At 41.8% G+C, this 19,678-nt stretch overlaps 2 protein-coding genes, 1 long non-coding RNA gene and 1 pseudogene across 8 annotated transcripts in view; 2 read left to right on the forward strand and 2 right to left on the reverse strand.

Annotated features, from left to right (window-relative positions):
• The window catches only part of NT5E (5'-nucleotidase ecto), a 44,005-nt gene extending 37,412 nt beyond the window's left edge, over window positions 1-6,593 (forward strand). Inside the window, exons 7-9 of the mRNA XM_030859439.3 lie at window positions 719-868; window positions 2,193-2,393; window positions 4,464-6,593. Of these exons, the coding sequence (XP_030715299.1) occupies window positions 719-868; window positions 2,193-2,393; window positions 4,464-4,627 (515 nt within the window). The 3' untranslated portion in view covers window positions 4,628-6,593. The remainder of the gene's footprint in view (window positions 1-718; window positions 869-2,192; window positions 2,394-4,463) is intronic.
• LOC132593337 (uncharacterized) lies at window positions 3,571-15,084 on the reverse strand. Its single transcript, XR_009558643.1, has 3 exons — window positions 14,112-15,084; window positions 10,728-10,863; window positions 3,571-4,798 (listed from the first exon to the last, which is right to left on the reverse strand). It is a non-coding gene; the product is annotated as an uncharacterized lncRNA (long non-coding RNA).
• Window positions 15,085-15,110: 26 nt separating this feature from the next.
• On the forward strand, window positions 15,111-16,175 carry LOC115854816 (3-hydroxyisobutyrate dehydrogenase, mitochondrial pseudogene; annotated as a pseudogene).
• Window positions 16,176-17,565: 1,390 nt separating this feature from the next.
• SNX14 (sorting nexin 14) overlaps window positions 17,566-19,678 on the reverse strand; it is a 68,862-nt gene continuing 66,749 nt past the window's right edge. For all 6 annotated transcript variants that reach the window (XM_030859435.2, XM_030859434.2, XM_030859432.2 and 3 more), the window contains 3 exons: window positions 19,428-19,519; window positions 18,704-18,760; window positions 17,566-17,785 (listed from right to left, as the gene is read on the reverse strand). In XM_030859435.2, coding sequence (XP_030715295.1) covers window positions 17,747-17,785; window positions 18,704-18,760; window positions 19,428-19,519 — 188 coding nt within the window. In that variant the 3' untranslated portion in view covers window positions 17,566-17,746. The remainder of the gene's footprint in view (window positions 17,786-18,703; window positions 18,761-19,427; window positions 19,520-19,678) is intronic.

Consider the following 19,678-nt stretch of genomic DNA (forward strand, 5'->3'; position numbering starts at 1 on the left):
TGCCAGGCCCTTCGGCCATTCGAGTCAGTGCCCCACCTGAAGGGCGCACACAGGCTTGTGTGTTCTTGGATGCATTTGCTCACAGAGGGAGCCGCCAGCCTTACTGGCACCAAGGTTTAGCTCAACTTCTGATTCACACAGCAAAACGCAAATGGTGGCTGATGTATGCAAAATAGTGATGGCCTCCCCCTGGATATCTGGAAAGAGGAGGACAAAATTGCCCATCTTGGGACGTCCCTGGCGGTCCAGTGGTTAGGACTTTGCGCTTCCCCTGCAGGGGGCACGGGTTCCATCCCTGGTCGAGGAACTAAGAGCCCACATGCCATGCGGCAAGGCCAAAAAAAAAAAAAAATTGCCCATCTTAGGTGCTGGGGAAAAAAGAGCTGGGTAAGTTCCTCTAGTGCATTTACAGGTATCCAGGATTATAGCACATGGTAAAACAAACCAACCAGACAGATATTCAAGACATTGTTGTAGTCTTCCCTTATAACGGTGTCAAAAAGTGTCAGCCTCAGTGGTGGAGGGCACGGCCAGAGGCCCCTTGATTCCATCCTCCCCCTAAGTGTCAGGAACACTTAGACGCAGCTGTGCTGTCCTCAGAGCCTCCCTGTGCCCCGTGTCTCCTTAACCTGCTCCGCCAGTCCTAAAGGACACTGGCCATGGGGTGTGCTAGTTCTCCAGCTGTTTTCCTCCTCGCCTCCTCTGTGACTACCCACAGGCACAATTACCTGGGAGAACCTGGCTGCTGTGTTGCCCTTTGGAGGCACCTTTGACCTGGTCCAATTAAAAGGCTCCACCCTGAAGAAGGCCTTCGAGCACAGCGTGTACCGCTACGGCCAGTCCACAGGGGAGTTCCTGCAGGTGGGCGGTAAGTCACCTTGCAAGGTGGGGTGGGCTTTCCTGCTGGTTGGCTTAGCTCCCCCCTTACCAGAACCTCTTGGTCAGGCCTGTTTGGGTTTTCACACACCCAATACCAACGCATAGTCTTTGAATGGCCAGACCACTGGAGTAGGTCGGGGTCAAAGCCCCAAGGCCCCGAAAATGAGCACCATTTGCCAAGTCTGATTTGGACATTGGATGGTCTCGGCAGGAGCTGGCCCCCCAAACTCTAAGCAGGTCAGCTGCCTTGAGGTCTAGTTTCTATTAAAATCTTAGTTGCTTCAACATTCAATATTCGTAAAAAAACAGAAAAGTGGTTTTTTTGGTCTGTTTTTTCTGTGAGTGCCTGGAACCATACAGAAGTTCAAAGGAATGCAGTGTCCAATACGTATTAACAAGGATGATTTCTGGGCGGGGCAGTCTGGACAAGACATAGGAACTTGGCTCTGGTTCCAGCGGGACCTGGGGCAAGCCCTCAGCCTCTAGGAGCACGGTGAGAAAATGGGCCTGCTTATCTCATGGATTGCAGTGAAAACGGAAGGAAAACAAATGCTTCCCAAATTGTCATGGACTTCTGAAATGCTTTCGTCAATAATTAAGTCCACAGTCCAATGAATTCAACTTTAAATTAATATGAATAATCTTGTTTGACTCTGACTCCACATTCTGGCCTGAGTTTCCAGCCTGTAGATAGCAGGCCGCACCTGAGGGCTGTGATTGCTTTGTGAAGTCTTCCCTCTGCAGGGCACTCCGCTGCTGGGATCGAGGGGCTGCAGAGTGTGGTGGGGTCCAGGCTGCTGCCTGTGGGGTAGCCCAGATATTCTGCGTTTTCCAGGACAGAGTGGAGGGAACACCGGGGCTCTGGTGCCCCAGCACAGTGCTGGGTAGTCGTATGTTTTGTGAAAGTCACCCAAGCCCAAATTATTAACGTCTCTTAGTCATCAAGATGGTGCAAGGTTCTGTGCCTGTCATCTGTTCCTCATTTTCCAGAGCCACTGAACCGAGTTGCTGGACCAATTAACTCAGGATTTTAAAAAGGTCTGTTTTCTCCCTGCAGAGTCACCTCTCGCCCACTCTGGGCCAGAGCCAGTTTTCCTCCCGGGGGTTCTCAGACCTCCCAGAAGGACTCAAGGACAAACCTAACCAGATAGGGTAGCTGCAATGTCACCTCAGCTCTCTTGCTGAAATTTCACTCAAGCTCAAACTAAATGAAAACTAAGCCCAGTGCCCCAATTCCAGATTTGGCCCTTTCCTAGAAAACAGAAATTTCCCTTTGGATCCAGTGAAAACATACAGGCTCATTTCTTTTCTAGGAATTCACGTGGTGTACGATCTTTCCCGAAACCCCGGGGAAAGAGTGGTCAAATTAGAGGTCCTTTGCACCCAGTGTCGCGTGCCCAGTTACGAGCCCCTCAGAATGGATGAGGTGTACAAGGTGATCCTCCCGAACTTCCTTGCCAAGGGTGGGGATGGATTCCGGATGATAAAAGACGAAGTGTTAAAACACGACTCTGGTAAGCACAAGTGTCTCCACCCCTCCCTAGCCCAGAGGTACCCGAGAACAGAACTGGTCCCAAGAGGGGAGCTACGCATAATGCTCGGAGGGCAAAGCCAGAAATCCAGATGCGTCCCCACATTGCTGACCACTTCCTGCTTTGTTTGTTGGGAAACAGCAGCACGGCCTGGGGGAATATTGCCCTGCCTCTCCCCAGCACACGTACCCATCCACCCAAGCCCAGGGAAAAACATTTTTACATGTGTTTTAAAACTCTTTTAAGTACGTATAACCAGCTATTTAAATTGTGAAATATCAATCAGTGTGGCACTTATAGAAAAACCAGACTTCTAGAACTTTAGGCTGGATGTGGGAAACTATATTAAATCATCTAAGCTTTCTTGAAGAAGCTTTTAGTGTAAACAGGTCAGGTAGGCGTGGATGGGATATGTCCCCTGCCCCGTTCTGCACAGTGGGTTGGAGCAAATTATAGGAACCACCACACTTGACCCCAGGTGATATTTCCAGCAGCAGTGAGGGTCATTATACCCCCTGCTCATTTTTTAAAATCCAACTGAGAACCACCTCCTATGCATAGAGTCCACTGCCAGTACACTACCCCTTCCTGTTCTCCAGGGCAGAAACTAGTGTGTTTACAAGACACGTGCACAGCTTCCCTGCATCTGTCTCCAGCAAGGAGCTCAGCCAGGTTCCTCTTCAGCCTTATCATAGGGGACTGCCATTTTCGCTGTGTATCCCAAGGAGGGTGAAGGACAGATCCAGGGCAAAGGAGACAGCCCTTCCTGGGAGGAAAGGCGCCAGGCACTTCCACCCATCCCATGATAGGAAATGGAAAGGCAGGCTTAAAAGGTGTCCTCTCGAGCCCTGCATGAAACAAAGAAGTTGATGACTGTGCATCACCAAGGCCAGACTGACAGGGGCTGGACAGAAGGACCTTACACAGAAGAAGGCTGAGGAAGCCTTGGCCCTAAGGCTTCTCAACCCTGGCTCTTCATTAGAATCACTTGGGGAGCATTTTAAATTAAATACCAATGCACTGGTCCCAACTTTTAAGAGATTCTGATTTACCTGGGTGGGGCAAAAGTCTCTTCCAGTGATTCTGATGTACACCCAGGGGTGAGAACCACTGCAGAGAGAAGAGTTCTTTTTTAAGTATTATATTGATAGTAATATATTGTTTTTAATTGAGGTATAATTGACATATAACATTATATTAGTTTCAGGTGTACAACATAATGATTCAACATTTGTATACATTGCGAAATGCTCACCACAATAAGTCTAGTTAACATCTGTCACCTCACATAATCACACACAAAAATTTTTTTTGGCGGTACGCGGGCCTCTCACTGCTGTGGCCTCTCCCGTTGCAGAGCACAGGCTCCGGAGGTGCAGGCTCAGCGGCCATGGCTCACGGGCCCAGCCGCTCCGCGGCACGTGGGATCCTCCCAGACCGGGGCACAAACCCATGTCCCTTGTATCGGCAGGCAGACTCTCAACCACTGCACCACCAGGGAAGCCCTGTAGTGTGGCATTTTTTAAATAAAAGTCTGTCAGGTCCCTAGGGGTTTGTTGTAGTTACAGGCGATTAGTATTTGTCGGTTCTCCTCTCTTTTGCAAGTGAAGACTCCATTGCCTCAGCATCAGTTACGTGAAAATGATTCCTGAGCAGGCAAGCCAAAAAAAACAAGCCACTTTTATGTCTCAGCTAACTGATATTGACCCAGTTCCCTAATGCCCTCAGTCCGGAGTGGTTCAGAGGCATTGATGACAAGAGCCTCTATATTGAGTCATCTCAGAGCTTAGACAATTTATTCCCCCCAATTATCCAATATTGGACAATGGGCACATTTCACATCTGGAACATGAAAAAGCAATCAGATTCTTTGCACTCGTGATCGCCATTGTTCTTGTCTTCTGTGACACTTTATCCCTGCTTACGAAAGGAATATCTTCCCTCTTATATCTAATTACAAAGGACTTTCGAGAAGTACATTGGCTTTCCCCTTCTTACTGTTAATTGATAATTATTTTTTCTGTAGTTAAAATAATGTATGTATTTTTCTAGGTGACCAAGATATCAACGTGGTTTCCGCATACATCTCAAAAATGAGAGTAATTTATCCAGCAGTTGAAGGTCGGATCCAGTTTTCTGCAGGAAGTCATTGCCATGGAAGTTTTTCTCTAATACTTCTTTCAGTTTTGGCAGTGATCATAGTTTTATACCAATAGCCAAAAATTCTCCTTGCCATTAATGGAACTGTATTTTTTTCTCAAGTGAGATTCAAGTCTACCTTTTAGGAACTGGCTTTGTGATGGTGCGGACCATCCTTGCAGTCTCCTAGAAGCTGAGCTTAGAGGGTTGTAAATGAAGACACTGACATCATCACTCAGGATCAGCAACTTAACGAACACACAAGAAAAGAAATGAAAAGGGGCCCCATGAGGAGAAGGCCAACCATCTTTAGTTTACATATGCAAATTTTAATAAAACTTTATAAACAATTTTAAAACATACACATCATTTTTCTCCTTTATATTCATTCTAATCCACCAAACAACTTATGTTTACATAGAACTTTATCATTTACAAGGGAGTTTTAAGCACACTATCTTATTTGATGCCCATAACTTTCGCTGGTAGGCAAGACAGGTATTGTTTTTCCCATTTGACAGATGAGGGAACTAAAGCTCAGAAAGAATTGACATGTTTAAGGCCATATAGCTAAAAGTGACAGATCCCAGACCTGCACCTGGGCCTTCTGACCTCAGTCCCGCACTCCTTCAATTATATCCAGTTAACTGTTCAGGAAGATACTTAATGGTCTCCTCTCTTTTTAACTATCCGTAGCCCCAGACTCATGTAGAACAAGTCTGCTTTATTTCTGGTCTGTTTTTTCCTTTTCAGCGCGTGTTGTTATAGGGAGTTTAACGGACTAAACACAGGGTGGCGTTCTCTCCTGCACCACCATGTGCCTTTGAGGAGCTGGGACAAGAGGTGCAGCAGATAATGGGAAAGGCCAGGAGCTGCAGAACGCAGTCAGGGGGCAGGGAGAAAGGGAAGGAAAGACCAGGATGCCCAGGACCAACTTAACATTATAGAAGAGTCAGAGCTAAAGGCCATTTACACTTGTTAAATACGTATTTGCTAAGGAGTAGCAGCAGAGTGCCTGACACACGGCGTTAGCTACTAATAATTTTATGAGATTCTATCAGTTCTCCCTCTGCTTCTTTCTTCCTTCTTCCTAATGGGAAGGTGTCATGAGAAGAGAACCTTCTTAGAGAAGGTGTAACTCTAAACCTGCACCTGTCTCTCCCCAGCAAGATGCCAGCACTGATTCTAGTCTCACACACACACACTCCGCCCCCTCCCCCAGTTATGGGAAATCCAGAGCAGAGCCAAGGTTGATTTTTTTTAAGTGGTATACCTAAATCTAAAGTCAGCTCTGCCTCCAAATCTGAACAGTCACTCTCAGTCATTCTCAGGCACAGATATGAGAACTCCTGCCTGAGAGAGTGCCCCTCTAAGCGGGTGCTCAGGAAATACCCAGACCGACGAAATGAATGATTTATGCACAAGGAACAAATACTTGCTTAAGGGGGTGAGGGGACCACGTGAGCCTGCTCGTTACCGTAGAAATGATTCAGTAAGAAGTGGGAGCCCTCACCCTACACAGAGTCAGTGAACAGCAGCTAAAGGATGGAAGAGTGAGAATGTTTCTTGATGTTTACAATTATTAGGTATTCTTGATACAAAACATACTTTTAAATTTCACAACCTCTTTGTAAATGTTGCAGTAAAATAATGCCTTAGGTTCTATGCATATACAGACTGGCCCTAAATAACCAAATGTCCATAGACTGTAAGAGGAAAATGTCAATAAGATTGCATTTGGGGTGTATTTTCTTATGCTTGGCCTGTAAAATAGGGTAAATCCTATTGGAGCACAAATTTTTAAAAAACATTTTGTAAGTTTTCTAAATATGTGCACATGTATTATTCAGTGGTTTAAGAAATGACCTGAAAACACTTTGCAATTGTAGGTTCCAAACAATAAAACTGAAGATATACTCCTTGTCTCTGGTAGTTACTTCTCTCAAGCAAACACCTACAACCCAAGACAATATGACTGATGGAAAACTCTTTGCCAGTTCATCACTGGTATCACTTCCCTTGATTATCAGCCCCTGCCATCTACTAACACTCCCTATCCCCCTTCTTACCCCCAAAACAAGAAAAATACATGCAGTTTTTAGGTAGGAAAGAACAGTAAATAAAGGATATTTTAAGTAAGACTACTAAATTTTACGGTTTTTACGTACAGAATTTAAGACCAATAGTGGTTTCCTAAAAATAAAAATGTTCAAGTCATACAGTGTTAGGGATTTTAATTAACTTATCTGAACTGGTTGTACGTCAAGAATTTTCCTCAATTAATGCCGATGATAGAGCAGACCAGCTGGTACACCGTGATCAGGCACATTAAATGCAGTTGGTGGCAGAGCTGCCCTCAGCAGTTTTCAGCAGAGTAAGTGCCCTCAGAGAGTATGTTGCCCTGTGGATACATGACTAGGCTTGCCTAAATTAGTAACGGTCTCTGATTTAGTTTCCTGGGCCTGCTGTAACGAAGTACCACAAACTGGGTGGCTTAAACAACAGAAATTCATCATCTCACCGTCTGGAGGCTAAAAGTCTACGATCAATTTGGCACGGTTAGTTCCTTCTGAGGGTTGGGAGGGAGAATCTGTTCCAGGCCTCTTCCCAGCTCTGGTTAGCTAGCCTCAGATATTCCTTGCCTTATAGATGGTATTCTCCCCATGCTTTTACATCCTTTTCCCTCTGTACATGTCTGTCTCTGGGTCCAAATTTCCCCTTATACTGTATAAAGTCATAGTCATGCTGGATCAGGCCCACTCTAATGACTTCATTTTAATCATGTGCAAAATCCGTATTTCTAAATAAGCTCACATTCACGGGTACACGGGGTTGGGACTAAAGTCCTGCCACAAGACCTCAGCATCTTTTCAGGGGACACAATTCAACCCATAACCGTCCCCTAGATGATCTACGTAATCAGCCGGGGCAGCCCTGAGGCAACCTTACAGATGAAGGGTTACAATTAATGTTATTTTTGTGCTGGTAAAATAGGACACACTTTAGAAGCTGATTTGGCTCAACCCAAGCAAATCAAAAGGAACGAGTTTTCCTAACTAATGCAGTCAAAAGCAGGAGCTTTAAACTTTTATAACAAGCTGAGAGATCTCCAATCTCTAGTAAGGCGTACTGAGCCCTCTAAGAACCTGAATGAAATACTTGATGAAAATATTCGGTTAACAAGTAAGCTAGTTAGGGTATGAAGACAATTTAACTCTGACCTATGACATGGATACTGGCATATTAAAAGCAACAGCGGAGGGAATTCCCTGGTGGTCCAGCAGTTAAGACTCGGGCTTTCATTGCTGTGGACCCGGGTTCGATCACTGGTCGGGGAACTAAAATCCCACAAGCCGTGTGGTGCAGCCAAAGTAAATTAATAAATAAAACAAAAACTTCAAAAATAATAATAAAATAAAAGCAACAATGGAAATTATAGACTCACTATTCACTGGGATTTTTGGTTGCAAAAACAACAAGTCTATCAGCAGAGACATACCAGAAGAATATTAGCTAGTCCCCAGAATCATCTGGAAGCGTGGAGAGCCAGGCCTAGAAATGGAGAGCAAGCAAGGAAAGTGAGGCATGGCTAAAACCCTGCCACGGGAACAGCCTTCATACACCAGCCTGGTGCTGCTGGGTTCACCTCCACCACAGCTACACCTGCCAGGGCCACTGGCTGCCTGGTGCCTCCATTCAGATGGGAGCAAATAACAAGCTGAGCCTGGTTCAGGCCCAAGCTGTCTTTCATAAAGATAAAAGAAGGCTGAGTGAGGACTCAGCTCCAGCCTTTTGGCTTCCTTCAACGCCCCCTCCCCCAATTACCTTGGAATTCCTCCAAATAAAGATGTTCCACTTCCGGACAATCAAAAGTGAGAAGTGGCCCCTGTGAGTACTCTGAGAATCTCCTAGTACAACAAATATATATGAAATGATGTTAAAAATAAAAACACTACCTTCTGAGTGTGTCTTGAAAACTATGTTGAGTTCTTAACTTCCACTCCAACAATGTACATTCACATGTATGAAATCCAGATTTTTATGAAAGCCAAAATCACTCTAAAAGTAAACAACACTAAACTTTTTCTGGTACTTTAATCATTAAATAATAAGCATATTAGTAATGAAATCAGTCCCTAAGATATATATTTTTTTATAAAGAAAAAATAAATATGGCTAATCAAATTTCTAATTGAGCTTGAGTTTTTAATTTGGTGTTGACTTTTCTTCAGATCTATACTCTGCAGATGAAGTAAGGAAATCCATACACTTAAAAAATAAACAAGTCTTATCTTTCTGGTAAAATCACAATGTATTGACTTTATATGTTTACATTTATATAGCATTCCTAAAAATTTCACTAATTTATCATGTTGTGAAACTGATTTTGTGATAACTCTTGTATCATAACTAAGAAATGCATATAGCATCATTCCTGCTCATCTACCACACAGGTGTATCATTATCCTGCTCAAGTTTTCTTCACGTAGCCTTGTCTTATTCCTTACTGAGTATCTTATCTTTGGGTAAAAGTGGAAAGAGAAGATGGGACTATAAAACAAGAGATCCCAGATACTACTGTAGAACAAGACATAATGAACAAACTAGTAAGGTAACCTCGGTCATTACTGTTCTCTAGAATGACACCACAGATAAGGAGGCTGCTGGCTCCTTGACTATCTGATCACTGCTTCATCTGCCCCTCCCTAACCCATTCAAGAAAGCCCACAATGCAAGTGAATGGGAGTAGCATTACAGGGCTAATGAGGAAGCCAATACAATTCACATTTAAAATATAAATAGAAAAAATAAATCACACATTGACTTAAGTATTTTAAATATTATTCACTGTAATAAATTACTAGTCATCCCCTTCAAATCTAGATCAAGAGACACCAGTGGGCTCAATCCCAGAGCTGAGACAACTGCTAATCTCTTCTAGATACCAGCCACAGCTTAATGCCAGAGGTCCCTTAACAGAGGGAGGAGAGTGTACAACTATTAGAAATATTAATATACTGTAAAAATTAACACAAGGGCTTCCCTGGTGGCGCAGTGGTTAAGAATCCGCCTGCCAATACAGGGGACACGGGTTTGAGCCCTGGTCCGGGAAGATCCCACATGCCACGGAGCAACTAAGCCCGTGCACCACAACTACTGAGCCTGCACTCTAGAGCCTGTGAGCCACAACCACTGAGCCCACATGCCACAACTACTGAAGCCCGTGAGCCTAGAGCCCGTGCTCTGCAACAAGAGAAGCCACCGCAATGAGAAGCCGCACACTGCAATGAAGAGTAGCCTCCACTCACCACAACTAGAGAAAACCCACACAGCAACGAAGATCCAATGCAGCCAAAAATAAATAAATTTCTTTAAAAAAAGAAAAAAAAATTAACACAAGTCCATGTCATTTACAAAAGATCATTAATCTATTTAAGACCGCATGAACATCTTTAAACTTTTCATCAATATAGAAAATTGAGGGAATTCCCTGGTGGTCCAGTGGTTAGGTCTCAGGACTCTCACTGCCGGGGCCCAGGTTCAATCCCTGGTCGGGGAACTAAGATCCTGCAAGCTGCATGGTGTGGCCAAAAAAAACGAAAATTGAAAGAGTGAGCACTTGGTGCAGTTCAACAGAATGCAATGCTTCAGCAGGGCTATTCTCCCTCCCTCTGGTGCTCAGCTCACCGGCCTCCTCAACTTAAGTGTATCTGTCAGTGTCCACACAGCTGTATCTCTTATATACTTAATGTCCTTCAATTATTCAATACTTTGGCCGCATTCAGTGTAACTTTTCTTGTTTTTGTGGCTATTTGGGGAAAAAAATCAATATCAGTCTTCGTGCTCCCTTATAACTTCTCAGCAGTTAGACCTCTATAGCAGCCCCTTTCCCTTTCTTTCCAACACCTCTCTCTGCTTCCTCCTCCTCCTGAAATGCCTTTTATCTGATTCAGAAATCCGTGAGTGTGCACATGAGTCAGTCACCAGTGTCCTGAGGTTAGCTGACATGATCACCTTACCTGCAGCACTGGTTCAGGATCACCGAGAGAGAGGCATGTGCCCTGGTCTTAATATGTCTTTCACTCTGGCAACAGTCATAAGCGAGCTGAGGGACCTGGATCACAGGCCACACCCCTGCCTCTTAACTCCCTGCACGTACATTCCACCTCAACTCACCTAGTCTTTTTGTGCCCATCACCTTCTTAGTGCCAGGTGCTGCTCGACTATGCACAGGTGATACAGGGGTGAGAAAGACACATCCTGGCACTTGGACTGTTCACAGCTGAGTGGAAGTGACAGCCAAAATTCACATCTGAAAACAGAAACACATGCACGTATTTGCCAATCTAGCATCTCTTCCCACTCCTGGAAAGAGCCCCCATTTTGGGGAGACACTGAACCTCTTCAATCCCAGGCAGTTCTGGTGGGACAGTTAATTACAGAAGCAATCTCTTAGCTCTGGTGGAAGCACATGACCTAGGCCTCATAGTTATAGTGCCTGATCATCTTGGTCTGAATTAAGAGGCAAGCCAAGACAATAAGAATCCTTCCACAAGGTTTTATATGTGTATAGATGTAGAGAGAGACAAGCTCCCTCTTTGCCCCTCTGTATCATCACGTGATTCCACAGTTTGTTTAACCGTCCTCTCCCACATGAAGGCATCCACAAGAATAACAGTTAACAGGACAGAAGCTGAGACAAGAAATGGACATATGTCCACAGAGAGTCCTGACACTATTCAAGTGCTGGGTAAGTCATACTGAGGACAACTCCATTATTGCCTTTCTGTAGTTGGGTTACATGAAAAAATATGTTATTCCTCTTTTCTTTCTCTAAAGCAAAGTTGAGTTCCATCACTTACAATCAAGAGATTAAACTAGCCCACACTAGGAGAAAATGTCAGAAAGTTCCCCTGAGCACCTGTGTGTGCGGTGAGGAGGGAGGGAAGTTAAATAGGAAGCACAGTTCCGACATTAAGTAACATGAATAAAATCCCTCAGGGAAAATTATGCAGTTTTCATTCTTGTATGACGAAAATGGATCTTACAAACTTTAGAAAATTACCTAAAACACATTTCCTTATAAAGAAATTTCAATGTCACCCATTTTTTCAGACATTTGAGCCACTTTTAAAAACTTAAGTCTCCAGGCCGTACCCATTTTCTCCGCCAGGCATTGTCCCCAAATATGGATACAGTACTCCCTTCACTCCCAAGAGCAGCTAGCATAATGTTGAAGTGTTAAGTGGGCATAAATGGAGGGAGTTACAATGAAGACGAAAACTTACAACTCAGTGTGAGATATCAATGCTCCTAAAAAGCATCCACAAACCCATCACTTGGGAGTCCTTCCTGGGGCTCCTTCTCAGCTCCCTTAGTGTTAAGCACTGGAGAGCCCCAGGGCACGGTCCTTGGACTGCTTCTCTCTTCTGTTTACACTTCATCTCTCGGTGCTGTCATCCAGTTTTACATCTTGATCCTGGTGACTCTCAAATTTATAACCCCTCCCATGGACTCCAGACTCATAAATACAACTGCCTACTTGGCATCTCTATTTAAGACGGTTAATAGGCCCCCCCAAACTTTACGTGTCCAAAAATGAATTCCTGATCTTCCCCTCAAAACACGTGCCAGTCACAATCTCCCTCAGCTCATTTAATAGGCCCTTCATCGTTCCTATTGCTCAGGCAGAAACTTGGGGTCATCCTTGGCTGCTCCGTTTTTCTCAAACTCACAACCTGTCCATCAGGAAATTCTGTTGCCTAACTTAAAAACAAAAGACCTCAACTTCACGAAAACTCCACAAGTACTGCCCTGATCCAAATGACTGTCATTTCAACTGAATTACTTCACCAGCCTGCTAAATGAGCTCCTTGTCTCTACTTTTACTCTTTAGTCTGTTCTCAACACTCCCAATGCAGTAACCAAAGTAATTCTATCACAATATAGCTGCTGGCCTGCTCAAAATCTTTCCATCATACACCAGGTAAAAGGGAGTTATCACAATGGCTTCCAAGGCCCTTTGTGATCTTGTCTCCCGTCATTTCTCTGACATTATCTCCCCTCACTCACCATGATGTAGCCACACTGATCTCCTTGCTACTCTTTCTACAAAACAGGCACACTCCACTCAAACCTTCACACTTGCTATTTCCAAATATTTGGAATATGGGCTCCAAAATATTTGCATGGCTAGATATCTCACCTCCTTCCGGTCTTTTCTACAATGTCCTGGACACATTATTTTAAACTGCACACCTCCACCCATACCATTTTATTTTCCTTTTCAGTGTATTTTTCTTCTGAGCACTTGTTACTTTCTAACATACTATATACTATTTTCTTATTTATATTGTTTATATTGTCTGTCTCCCTGGGTTCGAATGTAAGCTTAGAAATGCACAAATATATCCCTGGCATCTAAAACTGCCTGGCAGATAGTGAGCACTCAATACACACGTGTAGAATAAGGTGAACAAATCGTGCATAATTCCTTCTCTCCTGCCTCTCTGCCACCCTCCTGACTCAGTCCAAAAGCCACATAGTCCTTTTTCTCCGGTATCAGCCCCTCCAGAGAAAGTAAGCAATTAAGAAAATAACTTCTCTACCTAAACACCCTTTTCATTATGCAGAGCAGTTAGACTCTTCTTTAACCCCTCTGCAACCAAAAGGCCAATTAAGTCTTCCCCAAGAAGGACAGGTGCCTTTCTCCAAAGAGTAAATTTTGTAGCCTCCCCCCTGCCACTCCCTAATATGAAGGTGATTACAAGTTTTCTAAGAGTTTTCCCTCCTTGCTTTCGTTCTTCCACATCAGGAATTAGCAAACTACAGCCCAAGGGCCAAATCCTGCCTGCCACTGCTTTACGTAAGTAAGGTTTTACTGGAATACAGCCACATCCCTTACTTGGAATAATACTTTAATATAATTTGATAGAAGAAAATCATAAACATCAAATTAACAAAAAATAGTGAAATACAAAAAACATTTTTCACTGGATTTGACGATCTTCTAGGGGCCATAGGCCTCAGGTTAAGGATTTCTCCTTATGTATCTAGCAACACTGAAGACACTACTGGATACATAAAAGACAACAGTCTTTGAAATGGAAGTGGAGTAGACTAGCAAGATGTTTGCTCATTCATTTAGTCAGTCGGTCATTTTTATTCTAATGTTGACCATATCTGAAGTTACAACTTGTATATATATCATTATACAGTCTGCAAAGAACAGTGGCAGATTAGACTTCTGACTTTTTATTGTAAAATCTAACGGTTTTTAGGAAGTCAATAAATGTTTGCTTTCTTTCAACCATTTCTCAGAATTTTCTGCTATCTACAGCTAAATGATTACACTTATAGCACAAACTTATAATGTCCTTTATAAATTTCAAAGTATCTTCCCATCTATTTAATTTCATTTTATCCCCCAACCAGAAACAGAGAGTTATTTCTAATAAACACATTTCAAAATGTGAAACTCATGCACTACAAGACACACATAGAGATGGATAGAAAGGAATGTGCAAAGTAAAATATTTGAAATGCACCAGGGGAACTTACTTTTTAAAGGGATCCAGAGTGACCGCTTTTGGAAATAAAGGCTCCTTTCATGGGTCAACAATGACAAGAACACGAAGACTAGAAACAGACCTAAGTTTGAATTCCAACTTTACCGTTCTCTCTGGCTTCATTATCCTCATCTATAAAACAGGAATAATACCATCTCACAGTTATTGGACGGTGAAATGTGATATAAAATGCCTGGCCAACAGAGAATGCATCTAGTTCCTTTCCCTTTTATTATGCGAATGATTTTGTATTTGTAGATTTTTATACAGCACATTTTCTTTAAATAGAGCTCACTCATTACTATAGATTTACATGTGTCCTCCTAAAATTCACATGCTGAAACCCTAAACTCCAGTATGACTATAGTTGGAAATGAGGTCTTTAGGAGGTAATTAAGGTTGAATCAGGTCATAAAACCTAACCCAATAGCATTTGTGGCCTTATAAGAAGAAGCAGAGAGAGAAAGATCTCTTTCTTTCTTCCCACACGCTCGCACAAAGAGGTCATGTGAGCACACAGTGAAAAAAGGCAGCCGTCTACAACCAAGGGAAGAGGTCTCAGAATGAAACCTACCTTGCAGCCACCTTGATCTTGGACTTACCAGCCTCCAGAATTGTGAGAAATAAATTTCTGTTAAGTCACCCCATTTATGGTATTTTGTCATGGTAGCCCAGGCCATTTGATACACTCATAAGAATTTTTTTCTCATCTAAATAAACAAAATACCACAATTTATAGGAAAGTGGGTGAGGATGGCATAAAAGGGCTATACATATTTTATTTTTCCAGTTCACCATGACACTTTAAATAATAATATGCAAAATGCTATTGATTTTTAAATGTGAAGAATTAGACTGATTAATTTCCCACCTGTCCCTGAGAAACTAGTAAATGTTTAAGGCTTGGTAGTAAAGCACCGATTCAAAGAAATTCATAGTCTAGAACTTTTAAGCAATTAAAAAGATAATAGACCACGCACCCTAACAGCCAGTAGGTGAGCTGGGAGCCGCGGAGGTCACCATGGGGAGGCAGGGCGGGGGCAGCATGGCAGCCTCCTTACAGTTCCGTGGAGCTGCCTCTGGCCTCCGGTACTGGAGCTGCCGGCAGCAACCGGCGGTGGCCAGCCTTGCAGCGGTGTATTCTAGGTCAATGGCTTCTAAGACTCCAGTTGGATTCACTGGAGTAGGCAACATGGGGAATCCAATGACAAAAAATCTCATGAAACATGGCTATCCACTCATTATTTATGATGTGTTCCCTGATGCATGCAAGGAGTTTCTAGACGCAGGTGAACAGGTAGTGTCTTCCCCAGCAGATGTAGCCAAAAAAGCTGACAGAATTATTACAGTGTTGCCCACCAGCATCGATGCGATAGAAGCTCGTTCTGGAGCAAATGAAATTCTAAAAACAAGTGAAGAAAGGCTCACTCTTAATAGATTCCAGTACTGTTGATCCTATGGTTTTGAACGAATTGGCCAAAGAAGTTGAGGAAATGGGAGCAGTTTTCACGGATGCCCCTGTTTCTGGTGGTGTGGGAGCTGTTCGGTCTGGGAGCCTCACATTTACGGTGGGAGGAGTCGCAGAAGAATTTGCTGCTGCCCCAGAGCTGCCGGGGTGCGTGGGCTGCAATGTGGCATGGCGTGGAGCTGCTGGGACTGGGTAGGCTGCGAAGATCTGCAACAACTTGCTGTTGGCTATCAGTATGGCTGGGACTGCTGCAGCTATGCATGCGGGAATCAGGTAGGGCCTGACCCCAAACTCTTGGCTAAAATCCTAAATATGAGCTCAGGATAATGTTGGTCAAGTGACACTTATAATCCTGTACCTGGGGTGATGGATGGAGTTCCCTCAGCTAATAACTATCAGGGTGGATTCAGAACAATACTCATGGCTAAGGATCTGGGATCAGCACAGGACTCTGCTGCCAGCACGAAGAGCCCAATTCTTCTGGGCAGTCAGGCCCATCAGATCTACAGGATGATGTGCTCGAAGGGCTACTCCAAAAAAGACTTCTCATCCATGTTCCAGTTTCTGTGAGACAAGGAGATGTTCTGAGTTTGCCCTTTGGCTATGGACACTGTTGGAAACCAAACTCTACCTTGGAGCCCCTCACAGCTCACTCCACAAGTAAATGGTCTTAATCAAAGGTCACCTGTCTGCTTCTGATTGTCTAGGTCACAATAAACCCTGGGATTTTCCACCCATTTTTAACTGCTTATTCTTTTTATCTATTTAGCAAACACATATTATCTGAATTTTTTTTTCTGCAAGCCACTGATGGTCTCTGCTAGCTAGCTGATTGACCTTTCTCAAAAGTTTGATTCCTAAGCACTGTCAGTTAAAACGTTGCCTACTTCAAACAGGATATTATTTACTCCACTTTACAAATAAAACCACATTTTTTTTCCATGGGATAAAACCTATCCTGGAGGAAAGAAAAGAAATCGGTGTTAGGCAAGGAGTTAGAGAAAGGGGAAGTATAGTGAATTACTCCCTGTGTCCCTCAGAAAGTTTGTCCTGCTAACCCAGTGGTGGTATTCTTGCATTCTGAGGTTACTGGTTTATTCTCCAGGAGTTGGTAAAGCAAGAGAACTCCTTGCTGCATGCTATGTAACTTGAACTCTGTTACATTACCTTGGTGTGCCCCTCTTATAACAACTCCCAATACTTAGCAAACTTATTTTTTATATTTTTGCTTCCTTGTACATTCTTACTACATTTTGACTTCAAAAGAATGACATCTTTAGAACTGTCTCAGAGCCAACGATGATATGTGCTTTAGAGAATTATTATATTATCCTAAATATAACCATATTATTTTGAATTCAAATAAATTTCTATGCTGATAATTTAAAAAAAATAATAGAACTACTGGCAAAACCTTTAAAACATTTACAATATCTAATGACCATTTTTACAAACTTTTGAAAAACATACATGAATAGTACCATTAAATGGGTTAGTTTTCCAACTTATATTTAGAGTTCCCACATTATCAGTGCCTGATACATGGCTGAAACTCAATAAATATATTCTGAATGAACACTACAGCCAATAACCAAACACAAAACGCCCACTCTTGAAAGACAAATGTGGTTGAAGGAGAAAACCCTATCATGGGAAGAAATTATCAGTAGAATTCTCAACATTGAAACTTTAAAAATAATTATTTAACTTTCCTCAAAGAATACAGTTAATTCATATTTTTCTTTTGGAGAGACAACATAAACCCAAACTCTACTTGACTAAGTTGTTTATATAAGTTTTTGGAATACAGTTATATACGTTCAATGAAATGCAACTTCAATCACACATTGAATCACACAAATGTCTTTAAGTACTCAGTTTTTACACCCTAAAGGGTTATATATAACCTGTCAATCATCCAGCAAGAGAAGTCCCTTGTTTGCTATGAAAAACTCATAAAGGAGGCTATGAGACCCAATCACTTTTCATCATTATTAAGTCCGTGTTAGTCTTTATTAAAACAAACAAAATCCAAATTTCAGACACTGAATTACATGATATATATAAGAATATACAAAAGTAAAAGAAAAAACAGCACATATCGACTACACTAGCATAGCAGACATTTCAACTGGTTATTCTATCCCAAATCCAAATATTCACATCCAGGACGTCACAGAGGTAACCTCCTTTTGTACCTAAATTAAAAAGAAATCTATTTAATAGAAGAGAAAGAAACAAACAAACCAGAGTTGATTTGTAAATTGCCTAACAGTTTCAGTGTATTAAAATCCTAACCTAAGATATTGTGTATATGTGTGTGTGTGTGTGTGTGTGTGTGTATGTATCCACAAGAAATTATTTACGTTTTAGAGAGAAGAAAAATGGCAAGGTATAGCGATAGACCTCATAAAGTCTCAAGCAGAGAGCTGGAGGTTTCCTGGTACTGATTCCCATGTAAACTGAACACAAACTATCCATAACTGCCACCCTGTTTTAATATACACCTAATACTGCCATAACTTGAAAACTTGTATTCAATAGGTAAATAGTCCAAATCTGGTTTCCTCTATGAAACTGACATTTCATTGCTGTATCACAACCTTGAATAGTTATTTCATCTGACCAAAGGGATTGGTCAAAAAATAAAAACAGTAAAAAGCAATGCTCAAAACTCAAAATCCTCAAAATTCAATACAATAATAATATTAGCATCCTCCAATTCCAATTCGTTTTGTGTTCTTGGGTTCATATAAGCTCAACTGCTTCAAAAATGCTCAAGTCTGAGTTACACAGCATTCAGTGTTGCAGATGATAGCCTGCAGAGCTTGGCCCATCCTACTGCTAGGAGGTAAACTCGCACGTTCCTCTGGCCCTACAGGGTATAGTGTCCCTATCTGACTGTAATTGGGAAAGGAGGAAGTCAAGGCAGAGGCTATTCAGCTCCTATCTCCCAAAATCCACTCTATGTTTGAGCATGTTGAATGAAGAAAATAAGGGTGTTCATTTTTAAAATGATCAGAATCACAAGGGTTTCCTTAATTTTTATGTCTCTAATTAAAATAAATGCCAGCATACCACTAAAAACATAAAGAAAAATTGCGCTTTTCAGTTACCTTACTGAGCTCTGGAAACAGTTCTTGTATCACAATGTCCAATAAAACATAAGTCAGCTAAAACGCCAAAAAAATATTTTTTAAGGCATTAGACAAAAAAACCCCATAGAAACGATAAAAACAAATTTAGCACTATGGTTACCGCTAAAGGGGAAGGCAGGGAATAAAACTGACAATATAAAACAAGCACAAAAGCAGTAGCTTCAATAGTATCCATAATGTTCTATTTTAAAGAGTTTTACATACACATGAGTTCATTTTACTATTATTCCTCATAATTCATTTTATGTTAAACATTTTATATGTAACAAAAATTTTAAAGAAAACAAGCAGGATACAAAATTGTAGCTGTATTAAGATCTCAACGGGCTATGTAACAGACTATAAACAGTAAAATGTTAACTGTGGTTATTCTATGTAACCTGAATGAATGATGGAATTCTTGATATTTAAATTTTTACTTTTTTCATGAATTTTTAGTATATTCCAAATTCTATAGTGAATATATATTTATTTTAAATCAAAACAGTTCATGTTATAAAGAAAAAAAGGTATTCAGCAAAAGAGAGTTATTAACAAAGATACTTTTTCCTATCCAAATGTTTGAATTACATTGCCTTCCTTTAGTATAGCATCACTTTACAGTTAATAATATACCAGACACCCTACTGTGTCATTTGCTAAACCTAGCCAACACTAGTCAACCTGCTTTAATGAATTTTACCTGCTTGTTGAGAACTGGCTGCTGTAAACCGTCAAAAAGAAGTCTGATGCTTTCATACTTGGCTTCTTCACCAATACACTTGACTATCAGATCTAAACAAGAAAGCCACATGTGAAACAATTTTATATTATAAAGTGACTTATCATTTACTGGATCATAAAGCAAAATCTCCACTCTCTTTCCCGGGTATTATGCAAAAACTGTAAATTAGCATTTCCTAAATCAGTGTTCTGGCAAGAAGCTCTTGGAAA

The sequence above is a fragment of the Globicephala melas genome, chromosome 14 (genome assembly GCF_963455315.2).
Source record: "Globicephala melas chromosome 14, mGloMel1.2, whole genome shotgun sequence".
NCBI lineage: Eukaryota > Metazoa > Chordata > Mammalia > Artiodactyla > Delphinidae > Globicephala > Globicephala melas.